At 34.5% G+C, this 18,152-nt stretch overlaps 2 protein-coding genes across 2 annotated transcripts; both read left to right on the top strand.

The window, feature by feature from the left end:
• Positions 1–517: 517 nt before the first annotated feature.
• On the top strand, positions 518–865 carry LOC132301445 (classical arabinogalactan protein 1-like). Its single transcript, XM_059798694.1, has one exon. The coding sequence runs from the start codon at positions 518–520 to the stop codon at positions 863–865; it is 348 nt and encodes a 115-aa protein (XP_059654677.1).
• A 12,679-nt stretch (positions 866–13,544) lies between these two features.
• On the top strand, positions 13,545–15,229 carry LOC132300272 (E3 ubiquitin-protein ligase RING1-like). Its single transcript, XM_059797292.1, has one exon. It carries the CDS (start codon positions 13,692–13,694, stop codon positions 14,943–14,945), a length of 1,254 nt encoding a protein of 417 aa, XP_059653275.1. The 5' UTR covers positions 13,545–13,691; the 3' UTR covers positions 14,946–15,229.
• The last annotated feature ends 2,923 nt before the right edge of the window (positions 15,230–18,152 follow it).

Genomic DNA, 18,152 nt, shown 5'->3' with positions numbered 1-18,152 from the left:
AAATACAAAAGTAAACAACTAAACATCACCCTTTATCTAATTTAATTCAAAATATATCTTAAATTTCAATTTCTTTCAATCTTTTTATTTTTTGAAATTCAATTATTTGATTTATGAGATGATCAATCCACGTCTACGGCTGAGATTCAAGACAACTGTTCGTTGGTGTGGAAGGACACGAAGGGTCCCAAATCTCCCAAACCAGAAGGACTCGATATTACATACCGTGTTTTTGCATTATAAGGAAATATGCATTTAATCTTAATCAGGACTCTGTCTGGCGCAATCTACACCGTCAATTACCCATTGATGTACGTGTCAAACCAATCCAACGGCTCTCGTTAAAGGAGTGTGTACTCCTTAGACACCTGAATCGACCACAATTCTATACACACACTCGTCTATATAACTCACCCCCTCCTCACTCTGCTTTTCCTCGTAGAAACCCTCTCTCTCTCTCTAGAATTTCTCTCTCTCTCTCTCTAGATTCTATAACTCTTCGGTTTCTGTTCATGCAATGGCGTCTTCAAGCATTGCGTTCGTGATGGTGATGGCATTATTCTTGGGATCCGCGATCGCTCAGTCTCCGTTGGCCGCGCCAACACCGTCTCAGTCGACCGCTCTTTCTCCGGTGGCTCAGCCTTCTGCTCCGGTGAATACTCCTCCGGCGTCTGCTCCATCTCCGGTGGCCGTTACCTCTCCTCCGTCTCCTCCCGTGGCATCCCCTGCTCCGGCAACTGTTCCATCGTCGATCGCCGGAACTCCAATTGAAGCACCCGCACCAGCGCCGAACGGCGCCGCCGTGAACATTCTCTCCGCAGGTTCCGTCGCCGCCGGTTTGGTAGCCGTTGCTTTGTTTGCATAGGTCTGACTGTCGGAGTGGAGGTTTCTCTCTCTAGATAGTCTGTTATGGACAAACTTTCTCTCTATAGTGCCGATTCGGTAGTGTTATTAAATGATTACTAGAGTCTTTTATTAGCGATTGTATTACATTACATCTCTTTTTGTTTTAATCTATTAATATATATTAATATTATTTGCGATATTGTTTTTGTTTGAGACATGTTTGATTATGTTAATGTGGTATGGAGCAAATGTTTTTGTTTTTTATAAATTCATTATATATATTTTAATTAATATATCTTAAATCATTAATGAAAAAATTGTTAATTAGTTGCAGATAAACACAGTTTTAGGGTTTATACAGATATTCTGTGACAGCTAAGTCTTGGTAGCTTTTCTGTTGTACTATACCTGTATTTGGTCAAAAGACAATGGTGACCCTTTCGCTTTTGAAAATTGTTAAAATTTATTCGTACGTCTTTTTGGTAATTAAGCTATTGTAGCGGGTTAATCTTTAAGCCCTATGTAGCTTTTCTATGCTATTCTTTTGTTTTGGCCAAGCATTTTTCTTTTTCTTTACGACGAAAAAGTTTTTTTTTTGGTTTTTTCGAGATCCAATCAAAATTTGTATTCATGGTTAAGGTTCTATTTAATAATTTTTGGTTGCTCAATACAAATATTATTAGATCTTTTTAATTCCAATAAGAAATTAAAATAATTAAGAATGGAATAGAAATGGCATTGGCCTCCAATCTTCGCATTCAATTATTTTTAAAAAAATTTGTCAAACAAATAATTATTCAATTAAGTTCCAAATTATTTTCACACCATCAAAAATTGGGATTAAAAATAATTCTTGGGCATTTATTAAGAGTTTTTTCGCAAGGGATTGAAGTTAGTCATAAAAAAGAGGGCATAATCTCTACGAGACTATGGCTTTATTTAATTCTTTGATTAGCAATGTTTTTTCTGTATATATATATTTAATTTCAATAGATTTTATTATTATTAAATTTTATGAAAAATCACACACGTTGAAGTCATCATCAATGGTTGTGATTATTAATAGTTAATTAGTTGAGGATAATAAAATAAACAGAGTTAGGGTTAATAAAGAGATTCTGTTGGAAGCTTTTTATGTTGTACTGGGGCTGTATTTGGTTAAAAGGCATTTGTGACCCTTTGCTTTTTAAAATTTGTTAAAATTTATAGCAGGTTTTTTTTGGTAATTAAGTAACCTTTACATGGCATTTAAGTTATCGTATTGGCGTCAATCTTAAGCCCTTTGTCTCTTTCTTTGCTGCTTTTGTTTTCGAATATACAGATTGCGCTCATATTCATTAAATTTTCAAAACTCCATGGACATGCAGAGACCAAGACAAAACTTTTATTTGTTGAAATAATAATTAAGGTGAAACAGATAAGAAATGACGAATTTCTTTATGATAAACAGATTCATTTTGCAAGTTCGTTATTACGAGTAGTTCCCACCTAAGTTTGTCAAATCAATATTAAACTTTGGAAGCTTTTTTATTTAAAACCTAAGCCTAAATTACTCACTTTGAATTTATGTTGTAATCACATGATTTTACATTTCAAATATTTTTATCCAAATGAATGTTAACAGCTTTCCATAGAGATTGATATGCATGGAACAAATGAAATTGGAAAAGACAACCCCTCCTTTATTTGCATTCATTTATTCAGTTAAATAATTCTATCTAACTCATCGACTTGAATATCATTATTTTTATTCAATGATGATTACGAATGCCTTCCATCTTGCATAAATAACTAACCAAATGCATTCCCGTCAAACAATTCTGCCTAACTCATAAATATCATTATTCTTATTCAATTAAGTTCTAATTTATTTTCCAATCATTAAAAAAAAATTTTTGATGTATATGGCATGTGATATTGAAGATTTCCATCAAGTAGCACACAGAAATTTTCAGTAGCATCAAGTAGCTCACAGAAATATTATATATTAATGTGTTTCCTTCTATAATTAATTTTTTTTAAATTATATATTTCCTTCAATTTAGAAAAAAAAAAAAATGTAAATTAGGTAAATCATTAGAAAGGTAAATTTATTTATTATTAAATAATATAATGAAACTCAGATATGTAGGGAAACTCTTTGTACTATATAGATAACGGATATAGATTGCATTAGGTTGGTTTTTGAAATCTAATGAATTTTTTTAATAATTATCTCAAAATCCAACAGTTAATGAGGGAATTATTATTGAAATGGAAAAGTCCCTCGAAAAAAGGGAATTTAAACGTAAGCTGTCTTGAATTGATACGTTATCAAATAATAATTACTTAGTATATATAACTTATATAATAATTTAAGTACTAAGTACTTAATTAATTATAGGAACTTAGTCTAGAAGCATTATTAACTACTTGATAATAAAAGTATTTTTAAGAATATTTATTTTATATAATTTATAATATACAGTTAGGACTGCAAAAGCCAAATTGTAGTCCATTTAGGAGGTTCCACTCGTTTAATATAAAAAAAGTTACCATCGATATCATACTTATATTTTTGCTCTTTTTTTATTCATAGAAGTTTATTCTTACCCTAGAAATAATTTGTTCTTTCTAAACCTTCAAATAATATGGGCTTCATTTCTTCTTGACGGGCTTGGTCTTCACTTGGGCCAACCTCTCGGTCAAAACAGGCCTTACTCTTGATCAGAACGGGCCTTGAATGAGAGTGAGCGTGCCGGGGGTCGCTGGGCCTCCTTCTTTACTGGTGAGCCAGGCTGGACCTGGCTCAGAGGGATTTTATGCCCCCTCAATTACTGTAACTCATTCATGAACTTATACAAACTTGCACAAGTCTATATATGTTCATGAATGTAGTTCATAAATCTATACAAAGTCTATGTTTGTAAATGTGTTTATAATTGGATGTTTATGAACACATACAAACCAGTATAGATGGACCAGTTAAAGCCCGCTCGAAACAGAGGTCAGCATGGGCCGAACATGGCCCGTTTTGCAAATACTTAATTGATTAATGCTTCACTTGTATTGTAGGGATGTTATAGGATTGTCTGGTGTGAACATGTGCCGAACTCTTTGACGAGGTAGGAACTGAATCTTGATCGGATGTTATAAGGGCATTATTGGATTATGACCAAAAGATTTTAATATCTGACTTGACTGCAACCACAAGAAAGTGAAACCAATTTATCGCAAATTTGCAACCTAATAATGAAAGTGAAACCAATGACCAGGGTGGGGACCCACCATTAGAATCTCTAAGGCTCCATTTGGATCGGGGATAGTGAGAGAGAGGAAAGAAAAGTATATTGTATATTGTATATTGTGTTGGGATTGTTTGAAATGAGAGAAAAAAAAATGGTTGGGAGATATTGTTTTCCCAAAACTGATAAAGATTGGGAGGGAAATGGGATGGTAGTATCTGACTTGAATGCGACCACATGAAAGTGAAATCAATTTATTGCAAATTTGCAACCTAATGAAAATGAAACCAATGACCAGAGTGGGGACCCACCATTAGAATCTCTAAAAAGCTGCGTTTGGATTGAGGGATTTGGAGCCTTGGGAGAGATTGAAAGAAAGGAAAGAAAAAGAAATTTGCAACCTAACGAAAGTGAAACCCATGACCAGGTGGGGACCCACCATTTGGACCTCTAAGGTTTCGTTTGGATGGAGGGTTTTGGAGAGATAGTGAGAGAAAGAAAAGAAAAAGATATTATATATTATGTTTGGATTGTTTAAAATAAAAGAAAAGAAAGGATTGAAAAGAATAAGGAGGGATACGATCTTCCCAAAAATGAGAAGATTGGCAGAGAGATAGTGGGGTTAAATAATATTTTATAATTTTGAAGCTACTATTAACAATTAGAAGGTAGAATTTGTTATTCCACTCATATCATATTGGTTGTTATCATTTTATTTCTTTCTTCTATCTTATCCAAACAAAAATATTATCATTTCTTTTTATTTATTTCCTATTTATTCAAATATAAATAGAGATTATTGATATCAATTTTTATTTATTTATTTATTTTCTCTCCTAACTAAAGTATTATTTCTTTCTCTCTCCTATGTATCTAAACGGAGCCTAAGTAAACCCATGGTGCATTTTACTAAAAATTAATTAATTAATTAAATTAAGAATTAAATTTTATGTTTTAAAACTTTGTAAGTGTTAAATGTAAATTTAAATTGATATTTGTTTGAATTTGAAGTATTAATAAGTGAAGTATTTCTTGGTCAAAATTTATCCATTTTTACTAAAATTTATTTATTTTAAGTGATATCCAAAAGGAGTCACTAAATCACTTAGTTGGATTGTCATTTAAGTAATGCATTGAGTTATCAAAAAGCACTTAAAGGTGCTATTTGAAAATAAAAAAATAAAAAATAAAAAATAACAACAATAACGGAATATTAAGGGCCTGTTTGGTTTGTGTAGTGTAGTGGTGTGTGGTATTCCCTACAGTGCTACAGTAGCCCATTTCAAAACACATGTTGTTTGGCTCGCCTTATTGTGTTCTCAACAGTAATGGAACACTTTCAGAACAAACCTAATATTTGGCCCAAAAGCTGAAACAACAATTTGGTGTTCTATGTTGTTCCAGCCCATCTTTTTTACTGTAGCGGAGATTAGAGGAAAATTTTTATTAGGGCAAATCATTTCAGCCTCCCAATCGCCTTCGTCTCTACTCTCGTTCTCAACTCTGGAACTTGCTCCATCTCTCTCTCTGCAACTGCAAACACAAAATCTATAAGGATCAGAAGTTCAAAACAGGCCCTAAGCAATACTCGATCTCTCTATCTGCAACTGCAAACTTGTATGGGTTTTGTTTAAATTTTTTTTTTTAAGGCAAATCATTTCAGCCTCCGAAACGCCTCTATCTCTATTATTGATCTCTCTCTCAGCAACTGCAAACTTGTATGAGTTTTGTTTTAATTTTTTTTAGGGCAAATCATTTCAACCTCCCAAACGCCTCCATCTCTATTCTCGATCTCTCTCTGCAACTACAAACTTGTATGGGTTTTGTTTTAATTTTTTGAGGGCAAATAATTTCAGCCTTCCAAATGCCTCTATCTCTATTCTCGATCTCTCTCTCTACAACTGCAAACTTGTATGGGTTTTGTTTTAATTTTTTTTAGGGCAAATCATTTCAGCCTTCCAAACGCCATTCTCTGTCTCTCTCTGTGTGTGCAAGTGCAAACATGAATGGGTTTTGTTTTAATTTTTTTAGGGTAAATCATTTCAGCCTCCCAAACGCCTCCATCTCTATTCTCGTTCTCAACTCTGCAAATCCAATTTTAGGGCAAATCATTTCAGCCTTCCAAACGCCTCCATCTCTATTCTCTCTCTCTCTGCAAGTGCAAACATGAATGGGTTTTGTTTTAATTTTTTTTAGGGCAAATCATTTCAGCCTCCCAAACGCCTCCATCTCTATTCTCGTTCTCAACTCTGCAAATCCAATTTTAAGGTAAATCATTTCAGCCTCCCAATTGCCCTAGTCTCTCTATCTTTCTCTTTCTGTAACTGCAAGTCTGTGTGTATGGGTTTTGTTTTAATTTTTTTTCTAAATCAACTAATCAAGCTCTGTAATTCTTGTTTTGCAAACTAATTAAGTGAAGTAATTAATTTATTTTAATCATTAAAAATAATAATAATAATTTCTATTCCAAAATTCTCGGAGCAAATTTTCGTCGACAAACATGTTTTGTTCTCCTTTCAGAACGCTACACCACACAACACTTGTTCTGTTCTAGGCTAAAGCATTATACTACACCACACAACACTTCCTAAATGGTCCCTAAGCAACAAAAATTTTTAGGGTTGAATTATAAATGGAAAGGTTGTAAGCATTAATTATAACTCGAAAAATTCTTTGATATTTATGTGGATTTTAAGTTTTAGCAATAAGTGTAATAATCTTTCTTATTATATAACCAAAAAAAAAAACTATCTCACTTAAAATTTTATTCTATTTTAAGAGGATTTAGTTCTATTAAGTGATATTTAAATTGCTTATCAAATACACTTAATTTATTTATATTTAAGTATTGGATGAGTCATAAAAATGCACCTAACAATACATATTATTTGAATAAATTAAATATTAAGTGCTGAAATTTTAAGACTTCATTATGGGCGAAGTTTTAATTATTACAATTGATAGGGAAAAATAAACCTATCTTGACCTAACAATAGAGGTAACCAAGTGTTGACCAGCCGCCAGATCTTTTCGGTGATCAACGATAATATTTTGTTATTAGGGGTAACGATTTCCATGGATAAGAATGATGACAAATCTTATGCAGGATAAGATTTCAATGGGATAAGGATGATGAAATTCCCTTATCGAGAATAAGGGAGCGACAATAAATAAGACAACGACTTGGGAATAAGGTACGACGAAAAAACTATTATTAAATCCCTATTTTCTTTTTAGACCTCTGGTGACTAACTTATTCGTCGGAGAGCTCTTGACAGGCACCACACCGGTGCTGTCAAGGTTCATCGATCTTCTCCTCTATCCCTTGCAGGTAAACGGTGTCGTATCGGACCGTATGAATTTCACCCTCAACAGTTGACGCCGTCTGTGGGAACAACGATTCCTTTAAATCAATTAATTACTCTGTTGGGTATATACGTTTGCAGTCCGGTATGGTTACCGAAGGAACACCGTCGTAGGGATCTGGTCGAAGGGTAGAGTCGGGTGAAAACCTGGATGTCCCAAACGACCAGACACGGCTTGCAGCGTTGGAACTGCAGGTCCAAACTCTGAGTCAGGGTATGGACCAGTTGATCCAGCAAAATACGGCTCCTGCAACTTCTTGTTCCACCGGTTCAACAAAAACTTGGCACGATAAGATCTCTCAAATCCAAACGGAGGTAATGGGAATCTTAAAGAGCAGGATAATCATCCCCCCCAAAATGAGACTGAAGTGGAACAAAGCCAAGTGGGAACCCGACATAGAGAGGTGATCCACCCATCTCTCCCACGGAGTTCCAGACCTCCTGAAAGCACAGCCTTCTGTCTTAAGGAAAAGACAAAGAAAGTTACCTATCTCGACCTACAAATCGAGGATCTTAAGGGAAAAATGAAAGATATAATGCAGGCTATGAAAAGGAAAGGTCCTGCTGCCGTAGATGACCTGGTACAAAGGACCAACTTGCCGTTCAGCCCCGCCGTTATGAAATGTCCACTACCTAGCAAGTTCAGGATGCCCTCGTTCGAAAGCTTCGATGGGACCAAAGATCCCTTCGATCACCTGGAAACTTTTCAAGCTCTTATGCATTTACACGCTGTGCCAAACGAAATCATGTGCCGAGCTTTTCCCACTACACTTAATGGATCAGCAAGAGTTTGGTTTAACAAGCTGAAGCCAGGAACTATCAACACCTTCGAAGAACTGAGTAAGCAGTTTGTGAGCCACTTCATTGCAGGTCAGAGGCATAGGAGGCTGGCTACCTACCTGTTTATCGTGGAGCAACAAAAGGAAGAGTCGATTCGGGAATACATCACCCGATTCAACGCAGAGATGTTGCAGGTAGAAGAGGTGGACGACAAGGTAGCTTTGACCGCTTTCATAGGAGAACTCCAAACCTCCAGATTCTTGTCTCCTTATCAAAAGAACCTCCCACCAGTATGATAGAGTTGCTGATTAGAGCGTAAAAACACATCAACGCTGAAGACACCATGAGTGCACGGAAGGAAGGAAAGGACAAGAAGAGGCCAGCCCTTCTCGCCAGAGATGAAAATAATACCAAATATAAGAGATCGTTCTTTAGCCAGAACGATAACACATAGCATGAGAAGGACTCAAATGAGTATACCGACTAGAAATTGTTTCACGGCTGGAATTAGCCTTATCAAGTCATTCACAATAAAGACTGGGGGCATCTTAGTTAATCATTTTAAATGGAGGGTAGCTCCCTCACGTGTTATCTTGTTTTTAATAAGCCTTGAGGCGATGATGGTCTTTAATAAAATTCTTTTCAGTTATCTTGACTCTTGGTCAATTATCTTTATACGTGTAGTATCCCCGTATTATAAGGGATAGCAAATGAGTGTCCTGTATTACAAGGGCCCGAGCTGAGTGAATCCTATAATCCGTATCCTCGTACTATAAAGGATAGTGAATGAGTGTCATGTATTATAAAGATCTGGGCTGAGTGAATCCTGTAATCCATATCCCCGTACTATAAGGGATAGTAAATGAATGTCATGTATTATAAGGACCCGGGCTTAGTGAATCCCGTAATCCGTATCCCCGTACTATAAGGGATAGTAAATGAGTGTCCTATATTACAAGAACCCGGGCTGAATGACTCCCGCAATCCATATCCACAGACTATAGGGGATAGTAAATAAATATCCTGTATTATAAGGACTCGGGCTGAATGAATCCCTTAATCCATAACCCCGGACTATAGGGGATAAGTATCTTGTATTATCAGGACCCGGGCTGAATGAATCCCGTAATCCATATCCCCGTAATATAAGGGATAATAAATGAATATCCTGTACTATAAGGACCCGGGCTGAATGGATCCCGTAATTAATATCCCCTTACAATAAGGGATAGTAAATAAAAATCCCTTACTAAAGGGGTGAGCTGAGTAAGCTCGTAAAGTTCGATTCCCTTATTAAAGGAGTGACGACCTGAGTAAAGCTTGTACAATTTATTCCCTTACCAAGGGAAGATTACCCAAGGGTACCAAAACTAGTACACAGGGGCAGAGTACCTAAGGGTACTAAAAATAGTACCCAGGGGTAGAGCACCCCAGGGGAAGATTACCTAAGGGTATTAAAAATAGTACCCAGGGGCAGAGTATCCAAGGGTATCAAAACTAATACCCAGGGGCAGAGTACCCAAGGGTACTAAAAATAGTACCCAGGGGAAGATTACCCAAGGGTACTAAAAATAGTACCCAGGCCAGAGTACCCAAGGGTACCAAAAATAGAACCCAAGGGAAGCATACCAAAAAAAAAAAAAATGTTACTATTCATATGAACAGTACCCTCGGGAATAGTACCCATGGGTACTGTTCCCACGGCAAAGAAAAAAAAAAAAAAAAATCTACTGTTTAATGAATAGTACCAGCGGGCACACAGTGCTGGGGGCAAAAAAAAAAAAAAAAAATCCCTGCTGTTTAATGAATAATACCCACGGGCACATTCTCCAGGGAACAGTGCCGGGGGCCAAAAAAAAAAAAAATCTTACATTCCCAAAGCTAGACGAGCAAGCTTAGGAATGGGGAGCAACTGATAGGGAAAAATAAACCTATCTTGACCAACAATAGAGGCAACCAAGTGTTGACCAGCCGCCAGATTTTTTCAGTTATCAACGATAATATTTTGTTATTAGGGGTAACGATTTCCATGGATAAGAATGATGACAAATCTTATGCAGGATAAGATTTCCATGGGATAAGTTCCATGGGATAAGGATGATGAAATTCCCTTATCGAGAAGAAGGGAAGTGACAATAAATAAGACGACGAAAAAACTATTATTAAATCCCGGTCTTCTTTTTAGACCTCCGGTGACTAACTTGATCGTCGGAGAGCTCTTAACAGGCACCACACAGATGCTGTTAAGGTTCATCGATCTTCTCCTTTTTCCCTTGCAGGTAAACGGTGTCGTATCGGACCGTGTGAATTTCACCCTTAACAACAATCATTGACACTTTAAAGAAAGTAGATTCAGAGTAGTATAATAAAACGTTACAAAGAAATTTGAATATTATTTTTGATCGGACTAAATCACCAATTGATAGATCATCTAAAATCATTTAATAATTTCTCGAACATTCTACGGAGTTCACGAAATTAAAATGACGGGTAGTTTGATTAAGCAAGCGTCTCTCCTCAATTCCTCTCTATCTGAAAGGGAAATGGTCTAAAAGCTTGACCACAAAATGTTGAAGGGCAAGAAACAAAAAATAAAAAATAAAAAATAAATAAAAAAGGAAAAGAGAAGAAAAATGAGTTTGCAAAGGGCTAAATTACTATTAAAAAAAACATAAAATATTAAAAAAAAAATGGCTAATTTTTTATTTTAAAAAATAACATAACTAGCCCTAAAAATATATTGCACTTCACAAATATTAGAAAAAATACAATTAAACTCCACTCATGAAAAATAATTTGGTCAATTATAATTAGGAATATCATCTCCATTCAAATATGCAAATAGTATAATGTGGTGTCATCCATCCAAAGTCCTTATCTGGGGGTGGTGAGTTGAGTAAAACTTAAAAGAGGATTTGATTATGACCCTTTAGACAAAAAGAATAGAATATGTTAAATCATGAGCTGGTTTTTGTTGACCCAATAATATTTTCCTACTCCCCAAACATTAATGCACCTAATATTCGGAAACCCTAAAAGCCATTCACACCACACACTCAAATTCATAGTACAAATGAGTTTTTATTAGATAATGATACCAAGAACAAGAAAAGAGATGTGACTTAACCTAATTCCCAACGAAGTATCATGATAGAAAAATTATAAATTAAAAAACATATATAGTTTTCATTTTTTTTTTAAAATGAAAAAAAAAAGAGAAAAATATCATAAGTTGAATTGAGCATTTGCCTCCACTGATTAAATTTTATTTAATTATTTATACATACATATATATTAAATTAATATAGAGTCTACCCTTCAAAAGAAATGTGAGATTCACATAGCATTTTGATTATTAGAGTAAATTACATTATTACTCTTAAAATTGGGCAAAGTGAGAAAAACACATTTAAGCTCCATTTGTTTCGACATAAAAATATTTTTTTTAGAAAATATTTTTCTTTCTCAGGTAAAATATTTTTTTATTTTTACTTTGTCAGTATTTGATAAAGGTTTACGTCAAGATTGAGATCGAGTTCATCGGACGGAACATGTAAAATAACTTACTGAAAATTGATGGATAAGTTATTTTTGTTAAATTTTAATATTTTTTTTCTTCGTAAATATTTTACGATAACCAAACACCAAAAATAAAAAAAAATATTTTATGTCCAAACAAACGGAGCCTTAACGTTTTTATTTTAATATCCCTATTCTTTATTTTGGGTATATAACTCCATTAAGTTTGAAAAAATCAGCAAAGAATGACTTATTTTATGTATATAAGGCTGTTAAGTTTGGAAAATGAGCAAAAAAAGGGGCTTGAAGTCACTATTAAGATATAAAATTACAAAAATACCCTTATCTCTTTCAATAATATCCTTATAAGGGCGAAGTGAAAAAAACACCCTAATGTTTACATTTTTGGCAAATAACACCCATATCCTTTATTTTGAGTATATAAGTCCCTTAAGTTTGAAAAAATATGGCAAAGAAAGGTTTGAAATTATTGTTTCATCATGCACATGACATTTTTATGATATAAAATTTCAAAAATACCATTGTCTCTTTCGATAACGCTCTTACATATATATACATTTGTCATATTTAATTAGTTTATTTACCTATTTTTTATTAAGTTATAGAGTGACATTTTAGTTTTTTCAGTATTCTGATTCTTGTTTACATTAAAATTGAATGTTAATGAGGTTTTAGAACGCATTGGGGTTATATACTTTATATGCACACTATAAGTGTATTTTTTGCCCTCAACCCAATATTATATATATAAAAAGAGGGACAATTTAGTTATTTCATATTTAATTAATTTTTTTACCCTTTTTTTTTTTTTTAGAAGAACACTTTAATCTTTTCAGCATTGAGGTTTATATTTACTCCAAAATTAAATGTTATAGACTTTCTAAAATGTATAGAAAAATTATACACTATATATATACACTATATGAGTGTTTTTCGTTGGTAAAATTTGCAGTCTAAAGTATACTGTTTTTGAACACAATTGTATAGTCTTATAGTGCTTTCTACTTTTAAATACCATGGAATAACAGAACCATGAGTAGTAGGCCACAGACAACAATAAATCAAATGACCAATGGGGTATTGGTCCAATGGTATAATTTATTTTTTTCAAAGCGAGGTTGAGTGTCCACACACTATTAAGAACAATGTTGTTAGTGTGTATGGGCTTAATTGAACTTTAAAAGAAAAAAAATGTTAAGTTGAAAAAAGAAAAAATTGATAAGCAGTCCCACAATCCAACTAATCTAATGGAACTATTTTTATTTAGTTTTTTCAATGTAGGTGAAAAATGACGTATCAATCATCCCACGAATTCCTTGTATACAAAAAAAATTAGTTGAACTAATAAATTAAATCAGAATAAATTGAACCAATGAGTTTGGTTCGATTTTTTTTAAGATTAGGTTCGATTTAGAATTCTATAAGGTCAAACCAAACCAAACCCTTATATAAATTATATATTTTGTATTTTATAAATAATAAAATATCTGAACCACTCAATTATTTATCATAATATATAATAGAAAATTATATTCTATATAATATATATTTGTATTCAAGTAAATTATAAAAAAGTCTAAAATCGTAAAATCGAACCAACCCAAACCATTTTTTCACGTTTTAGTTTAACTTGTTTTACATTTAGATTTAGGTTAAACAGTTCCAATTTTATAGAATTATTTGATTTCAAAATATTTTTAAATAAATCCAAATATAGTAAAAAATAAAATAAAAGAAAAACCCAACCTTTATCCTCTCCATATAGTCAAACCCAAAGCACATGATGCTTAATTTTATTCTCTCTAAAAGCAAAGCACCCAACTATGACAAAAACAAGCTGACTTTTCTTCTCCCTTTCTGCTTCTAACCAAAGCAACCCATCTCTGACTCTCCCTCCAACCAAACCAACCCATCTTCTCTCTCTGCCTCTCCCTCTATGGCCTTCTTCAATCACAGAAAATTGATGTCAGATTCTGTCAACGTAACCGATCAGATAGAAGAATTACGGTGTACAGGTGCTTGCTATCGAGCAGAATCAGGCTATGAAGGCTATTATAATTATTATTGTACCCCATTAAGATGTCTCGCTCTGTGTTCTGATATCTGTCGCAGTGTCTTCCCGTCTCTAATTCCACCACCACCACCACCAACTTCAGATGATAATCCAAACAGACACCACACCCTCTCTCTCCCTCTCATCCTCTCACTGGCCATCCTTGCCGCCACTTTCTCTCTCTTCATCACCTACACCTTCTACAAGTACTACACAGCTCGGAACAGCAACAGATCAGCAGAGAGAAGAGGGAGATCAGATCCAGAGACGGATCTGGAAGAGACCCACGATCACTTTCTCGATGAAGATCATGGGCCCTTCGTGGACCACCCCATCTGGTACATCAGGACCGTTGGTCTCCAGCCGTCGATCATCAATTCAATCACGGTCTGCAAGTACAAGAGAGGGGATGGACTTGTGGAAGGAACAGAGTGCTCTGTTTGCTTGAGTGAGTTTGAGGAAGACGAGACCCTCAGGCTCTTGCCCAAGTGCAACCATGCCTTCCACATACCTTGTATTGACACTTGGCTCGGTTCACACACCAATTGCCCGATGTGCCGCGCGGGAATCGTCCGAACAGCACCGGTCACGCCCTCGCCGGAGCCTAATCTCGACCACCCGGAGGTTTTGGAAGAAACCCATGTGGGAATTCCAGAGGATGACAGTGAATCGGTTAGGGATAGAGAAGATTCAACTTGTGAATTGAGAATTGGGATTGGGATTGAAGAAGAAAGTGTTGAGAATGAGAATTCAAAAGCAGAAGTGGGCACTAGTGAATCTAGTGATCGTGTGGAAGTGGATGATGAGGTTCAACCAATGAGAAGATCAGTTTCTTTGGATTCTTCAGCAGCTGCAATGATCAGTTTTGCTGTAAATAACTGTATTCCGACACAATCTGGTGAGAATTCAAATACCCAATTGGTGAAATTGAAAGAATCAAACTTGGGTTTTGTTCCAAAGAGAATTGATGTGAATCAGAGCTTGTTGAGATTAGTGGGTAGTTCTTCAATTGGGAGATCATTGCAAAACGGGCCTGTTTCAATGAAGAGATCACTGTCCTGCAGTGGGAAGGTCTTTTTGTCAAGATTCAACCGGAGCCGGAGTCGGAGCCGGAGCCGGAACTTAGTTCTTCCTTAATGAAGTTTTTGATTTGATTTTCAGGTTCTCTGAAACTCTCAACAAGCTGAGAGTTTACACTTTCCACAGGTTTCTTTTTTAATACATGATATGGTTTTATAATAAAGTCTTTTGATGATGATGGACTGTATGATAAGATAGGGAAAAATTGGGGCTGATCCAAAAATATAAAGTCTCAATGATGGTTTTGTCTGAATTTGTCACAGTTTCATGGTTTCTAAAGAGAAACAGAAAAATTGTAATTAACAGTTTGGTTTCTATGAAATGATCCTTTATGTTTTTTATTGCTTGGTTTTTGTTTAGAAGCTGTTGATTCAAATTCAAGATACTGTATAGGTTTGGAGGGGAATGTCATATCAGATGATAGCAAAGTTTATGTTTATGTTGGGATTTTTTTGAGCCAAGTATGCATTATTAGTTTCAACATAAGGCATGTAATCCTTTTAAAAGGGTGTTGTTCAACGCTATTTGGGTGTTATTTAGATATTTAGATTTTGCCGTTATTACAATCCCGTAATTTAAATATTTAGATTTTGCCGTTATTACAATCCCGTTAGATTTTGCAGTCGTTACAATCTCGGTCTCACACTCGCACTCGCTGCGACTTCATGTGACTTAAATTTTAACATAGTTATTTGTTTAGCATTCTCGCACTCATTTCATGTAACTTAGATTTTAACATTGTTATTTGTTTAGCATTCCCACACTGGTGTCTTAAAATTTTAATATAGTTATTTGTTTAGCTTTCATCTTATGTTAGTACAATGAAACCTGCAGATTTGTGGTAATAGAGTGAGAGATCAATATAAGTTCATGGATCAAATCAAAGTTAGTAAATACTTTTGATATATATTTTATTTCATTAGATTTTGCTTAGTTTTTAGGCAATAGGGGCTTTTGCGGTTTGATGTTACAGCAATATGAAGAATGCTTTGGGACCATATTAAAATCTGTCTTTTCTTGGTGATGGTCACTGTCTCAAATTGTTCAATCTTTTGAAGTCTATGATCTATTTTTTTAATCTTATTCAGAGAATCAGAGGGTCCTGAAAAAAAAATAGAAGAAAGTGCAAGGCATCAATCCAACCTTTGGCTTCCATGGTAGATGACCAAACTACCACTGAAACATTCTGGTTTGTTACATTTCTTAGTGGTTGAACCATAACCAAAATTACTTTAAAAATAAATTAAAAAAATCATAACCATAATTGACCTCAAGCTATGATGATCCTAGATAAGAGGTACCATATTAAACTGAAAATTTGCCCATTATCCTCTATTCAAATTACTCTTGCGTCGAAATAGGAAGTGTGTAATATGGGTATGAATCCTGTTTTTACAAAGTTCTTTGTGCAGGGCGGAGCCAGAATTTCAATTTAGGGGCACATTGTAAAAAGTTTGCATCCAATTACATTGTAAAAAATTTCCATCCAATTACATTGTAAAAGAAAAAGAGAAATAAAAAGAAGGTAAATTACATTGACACCCCTGAGTTTTCGATCAATGTGTGGATGAACGACTTATTTAAGAATGACATCCCTTATGGTTTTGAATGTCATATTTGTCCCTAATTATTTAATTCAATTAATTTACAAAATCTCATCCATATTAATTGACAAAACTACTATCATTATTAAGCCTTTTTCTCTATCCTATTCTTTAACTTTTTTTTTTTTTTTTTTTTTTTTTTTTTTTTTTTTAGTACCTAGGCGCTAACACTCCCTCTCTCTCTCTCTCTTCTCGATCTCGGGTATGACCGTTTTTTTTTTTTAATTTTTTTTTTATCCTGTTGTGATGGTTACGGTAGTGTCTAAGTTATCAGGGTGTTTCAAATTTTTTATTTTTATTTTTATTTTTTTCTATTGCGGTGGTGATTCTAGTAGCGTTTAGGTGCCATGACTGTTTTTAAATTTTTATTTTTATTTTTTTCCTCCTATGGTATTTAGGTGTGGTGGTGGTGGTAATTATGATAGTATATAGTTGTCCGAGTAGAAATGTCTCATCCATCATTTCTCTTTTCCCTTCCGTCTAATTTTTTTCTTCCTCACCGATCAAAGCATTTGGTTCTACTCCCAAGAGCCTCCTCTCCCATCTATCAAGCCTTCAATCTATCACGCTAGTTGTCCGTGTACCAATCTGTTTTATATGAACTCTTAAAAAAAGGTGAAGTATCTTTGTCAGATGCATAATACTGGGACATTGAAATGGGATACAGATCATAATATTGAGACATTGGAATGGGATAGAGATCAAGACACTTTCAAATTCCACGTCAATTTGGTGATCCTATGAGCAACTAGTGGGATTTTCCCTGCAACAACATTTTGTGTTCATGTGCTGATTGGCGGAAAGCACATGGTATTTGCAAGTGGAAGTAGCAAAGGATAGATGCCATTGTTTCATTAAGCTTTGAATCCCCCGATGAAAGCTACCATCCAAGCTTGACTTGACAATGTTTAATTGAACAACCATAGTGGGGTCCTCCTCCTCCCATCAAGCAAAATTTAAAATTCACTTCAGATTCTCCATAGTCTCCATGATTTTAGGGTCATGTGAAACAATATGTGGAATGCCTTTTATCACTCCTAGAATATAGTTTATTTTCAAAATTGTTGTAAATTTTCTATTAATATTCTTATTATAATGGTCAATGTAGGGTAAAATTTTAAAAATTATTGCATAATTCACAACGCAAGCAAATATATAAGATGTTGGTAAAGAATATGATTAAGCGGAAACATAACATGACATGTTTCCCTGCCATTTAATAATTTTTCATTTACTCTTTGAATACAACTCTATAATTTTTATTCTTTCACCTCTAACAGCGTGGGACTCTTACCTGATGTGAGTGATTTTCACCCTTCATTTGTACACTGAAAAAGATTCGAACTGATCCTCCATACCATCTAAACCATTGTACTTGAATCTTGACAGTTAGTTTAGAAAAACATTTAAAGTAATGTTATCACGAGAGTCATCTCATGATGAGCTCTCCTTATGATGAATTAACTGATTTATTTGATTTTTTACATGTCTCAATAAACAGTCTCTATTCAGTGATTAAATAAAGAGAGTTTGTGTTTCTTGTTATGAGAGAGCTCTCGTGATAATATTATTCAGACTTTTAACAAATGAAGTGTAAAAACTAGAGTGATCGGATGAGTTTGCTATGGAAAAACTGCTCTTGTTTTTCAATTTCAGTATA

Source organism: Cornus florida, unplaced genomic scaffold, assembly GCF_030987335.1.
Source record: "Cornus florida cultivar Cherokee Brave unplaced genomic scaffold, ASM3098733v1 CherokeeBrave_3.0.0_Hap2_Chr03, whole genome shotgun sequence".
NCBI classification, from domain to species: Eukaryota; Viridiplantae; Streptophyta; class Magnoliopsida; order Cornales; family Cornaceae; genus Cornus; species Cornus florida.
Note: the sequence above shows the minus strand (reverse complement) of the source record. Positions and strands in the feature narration are given on the sequence as shown.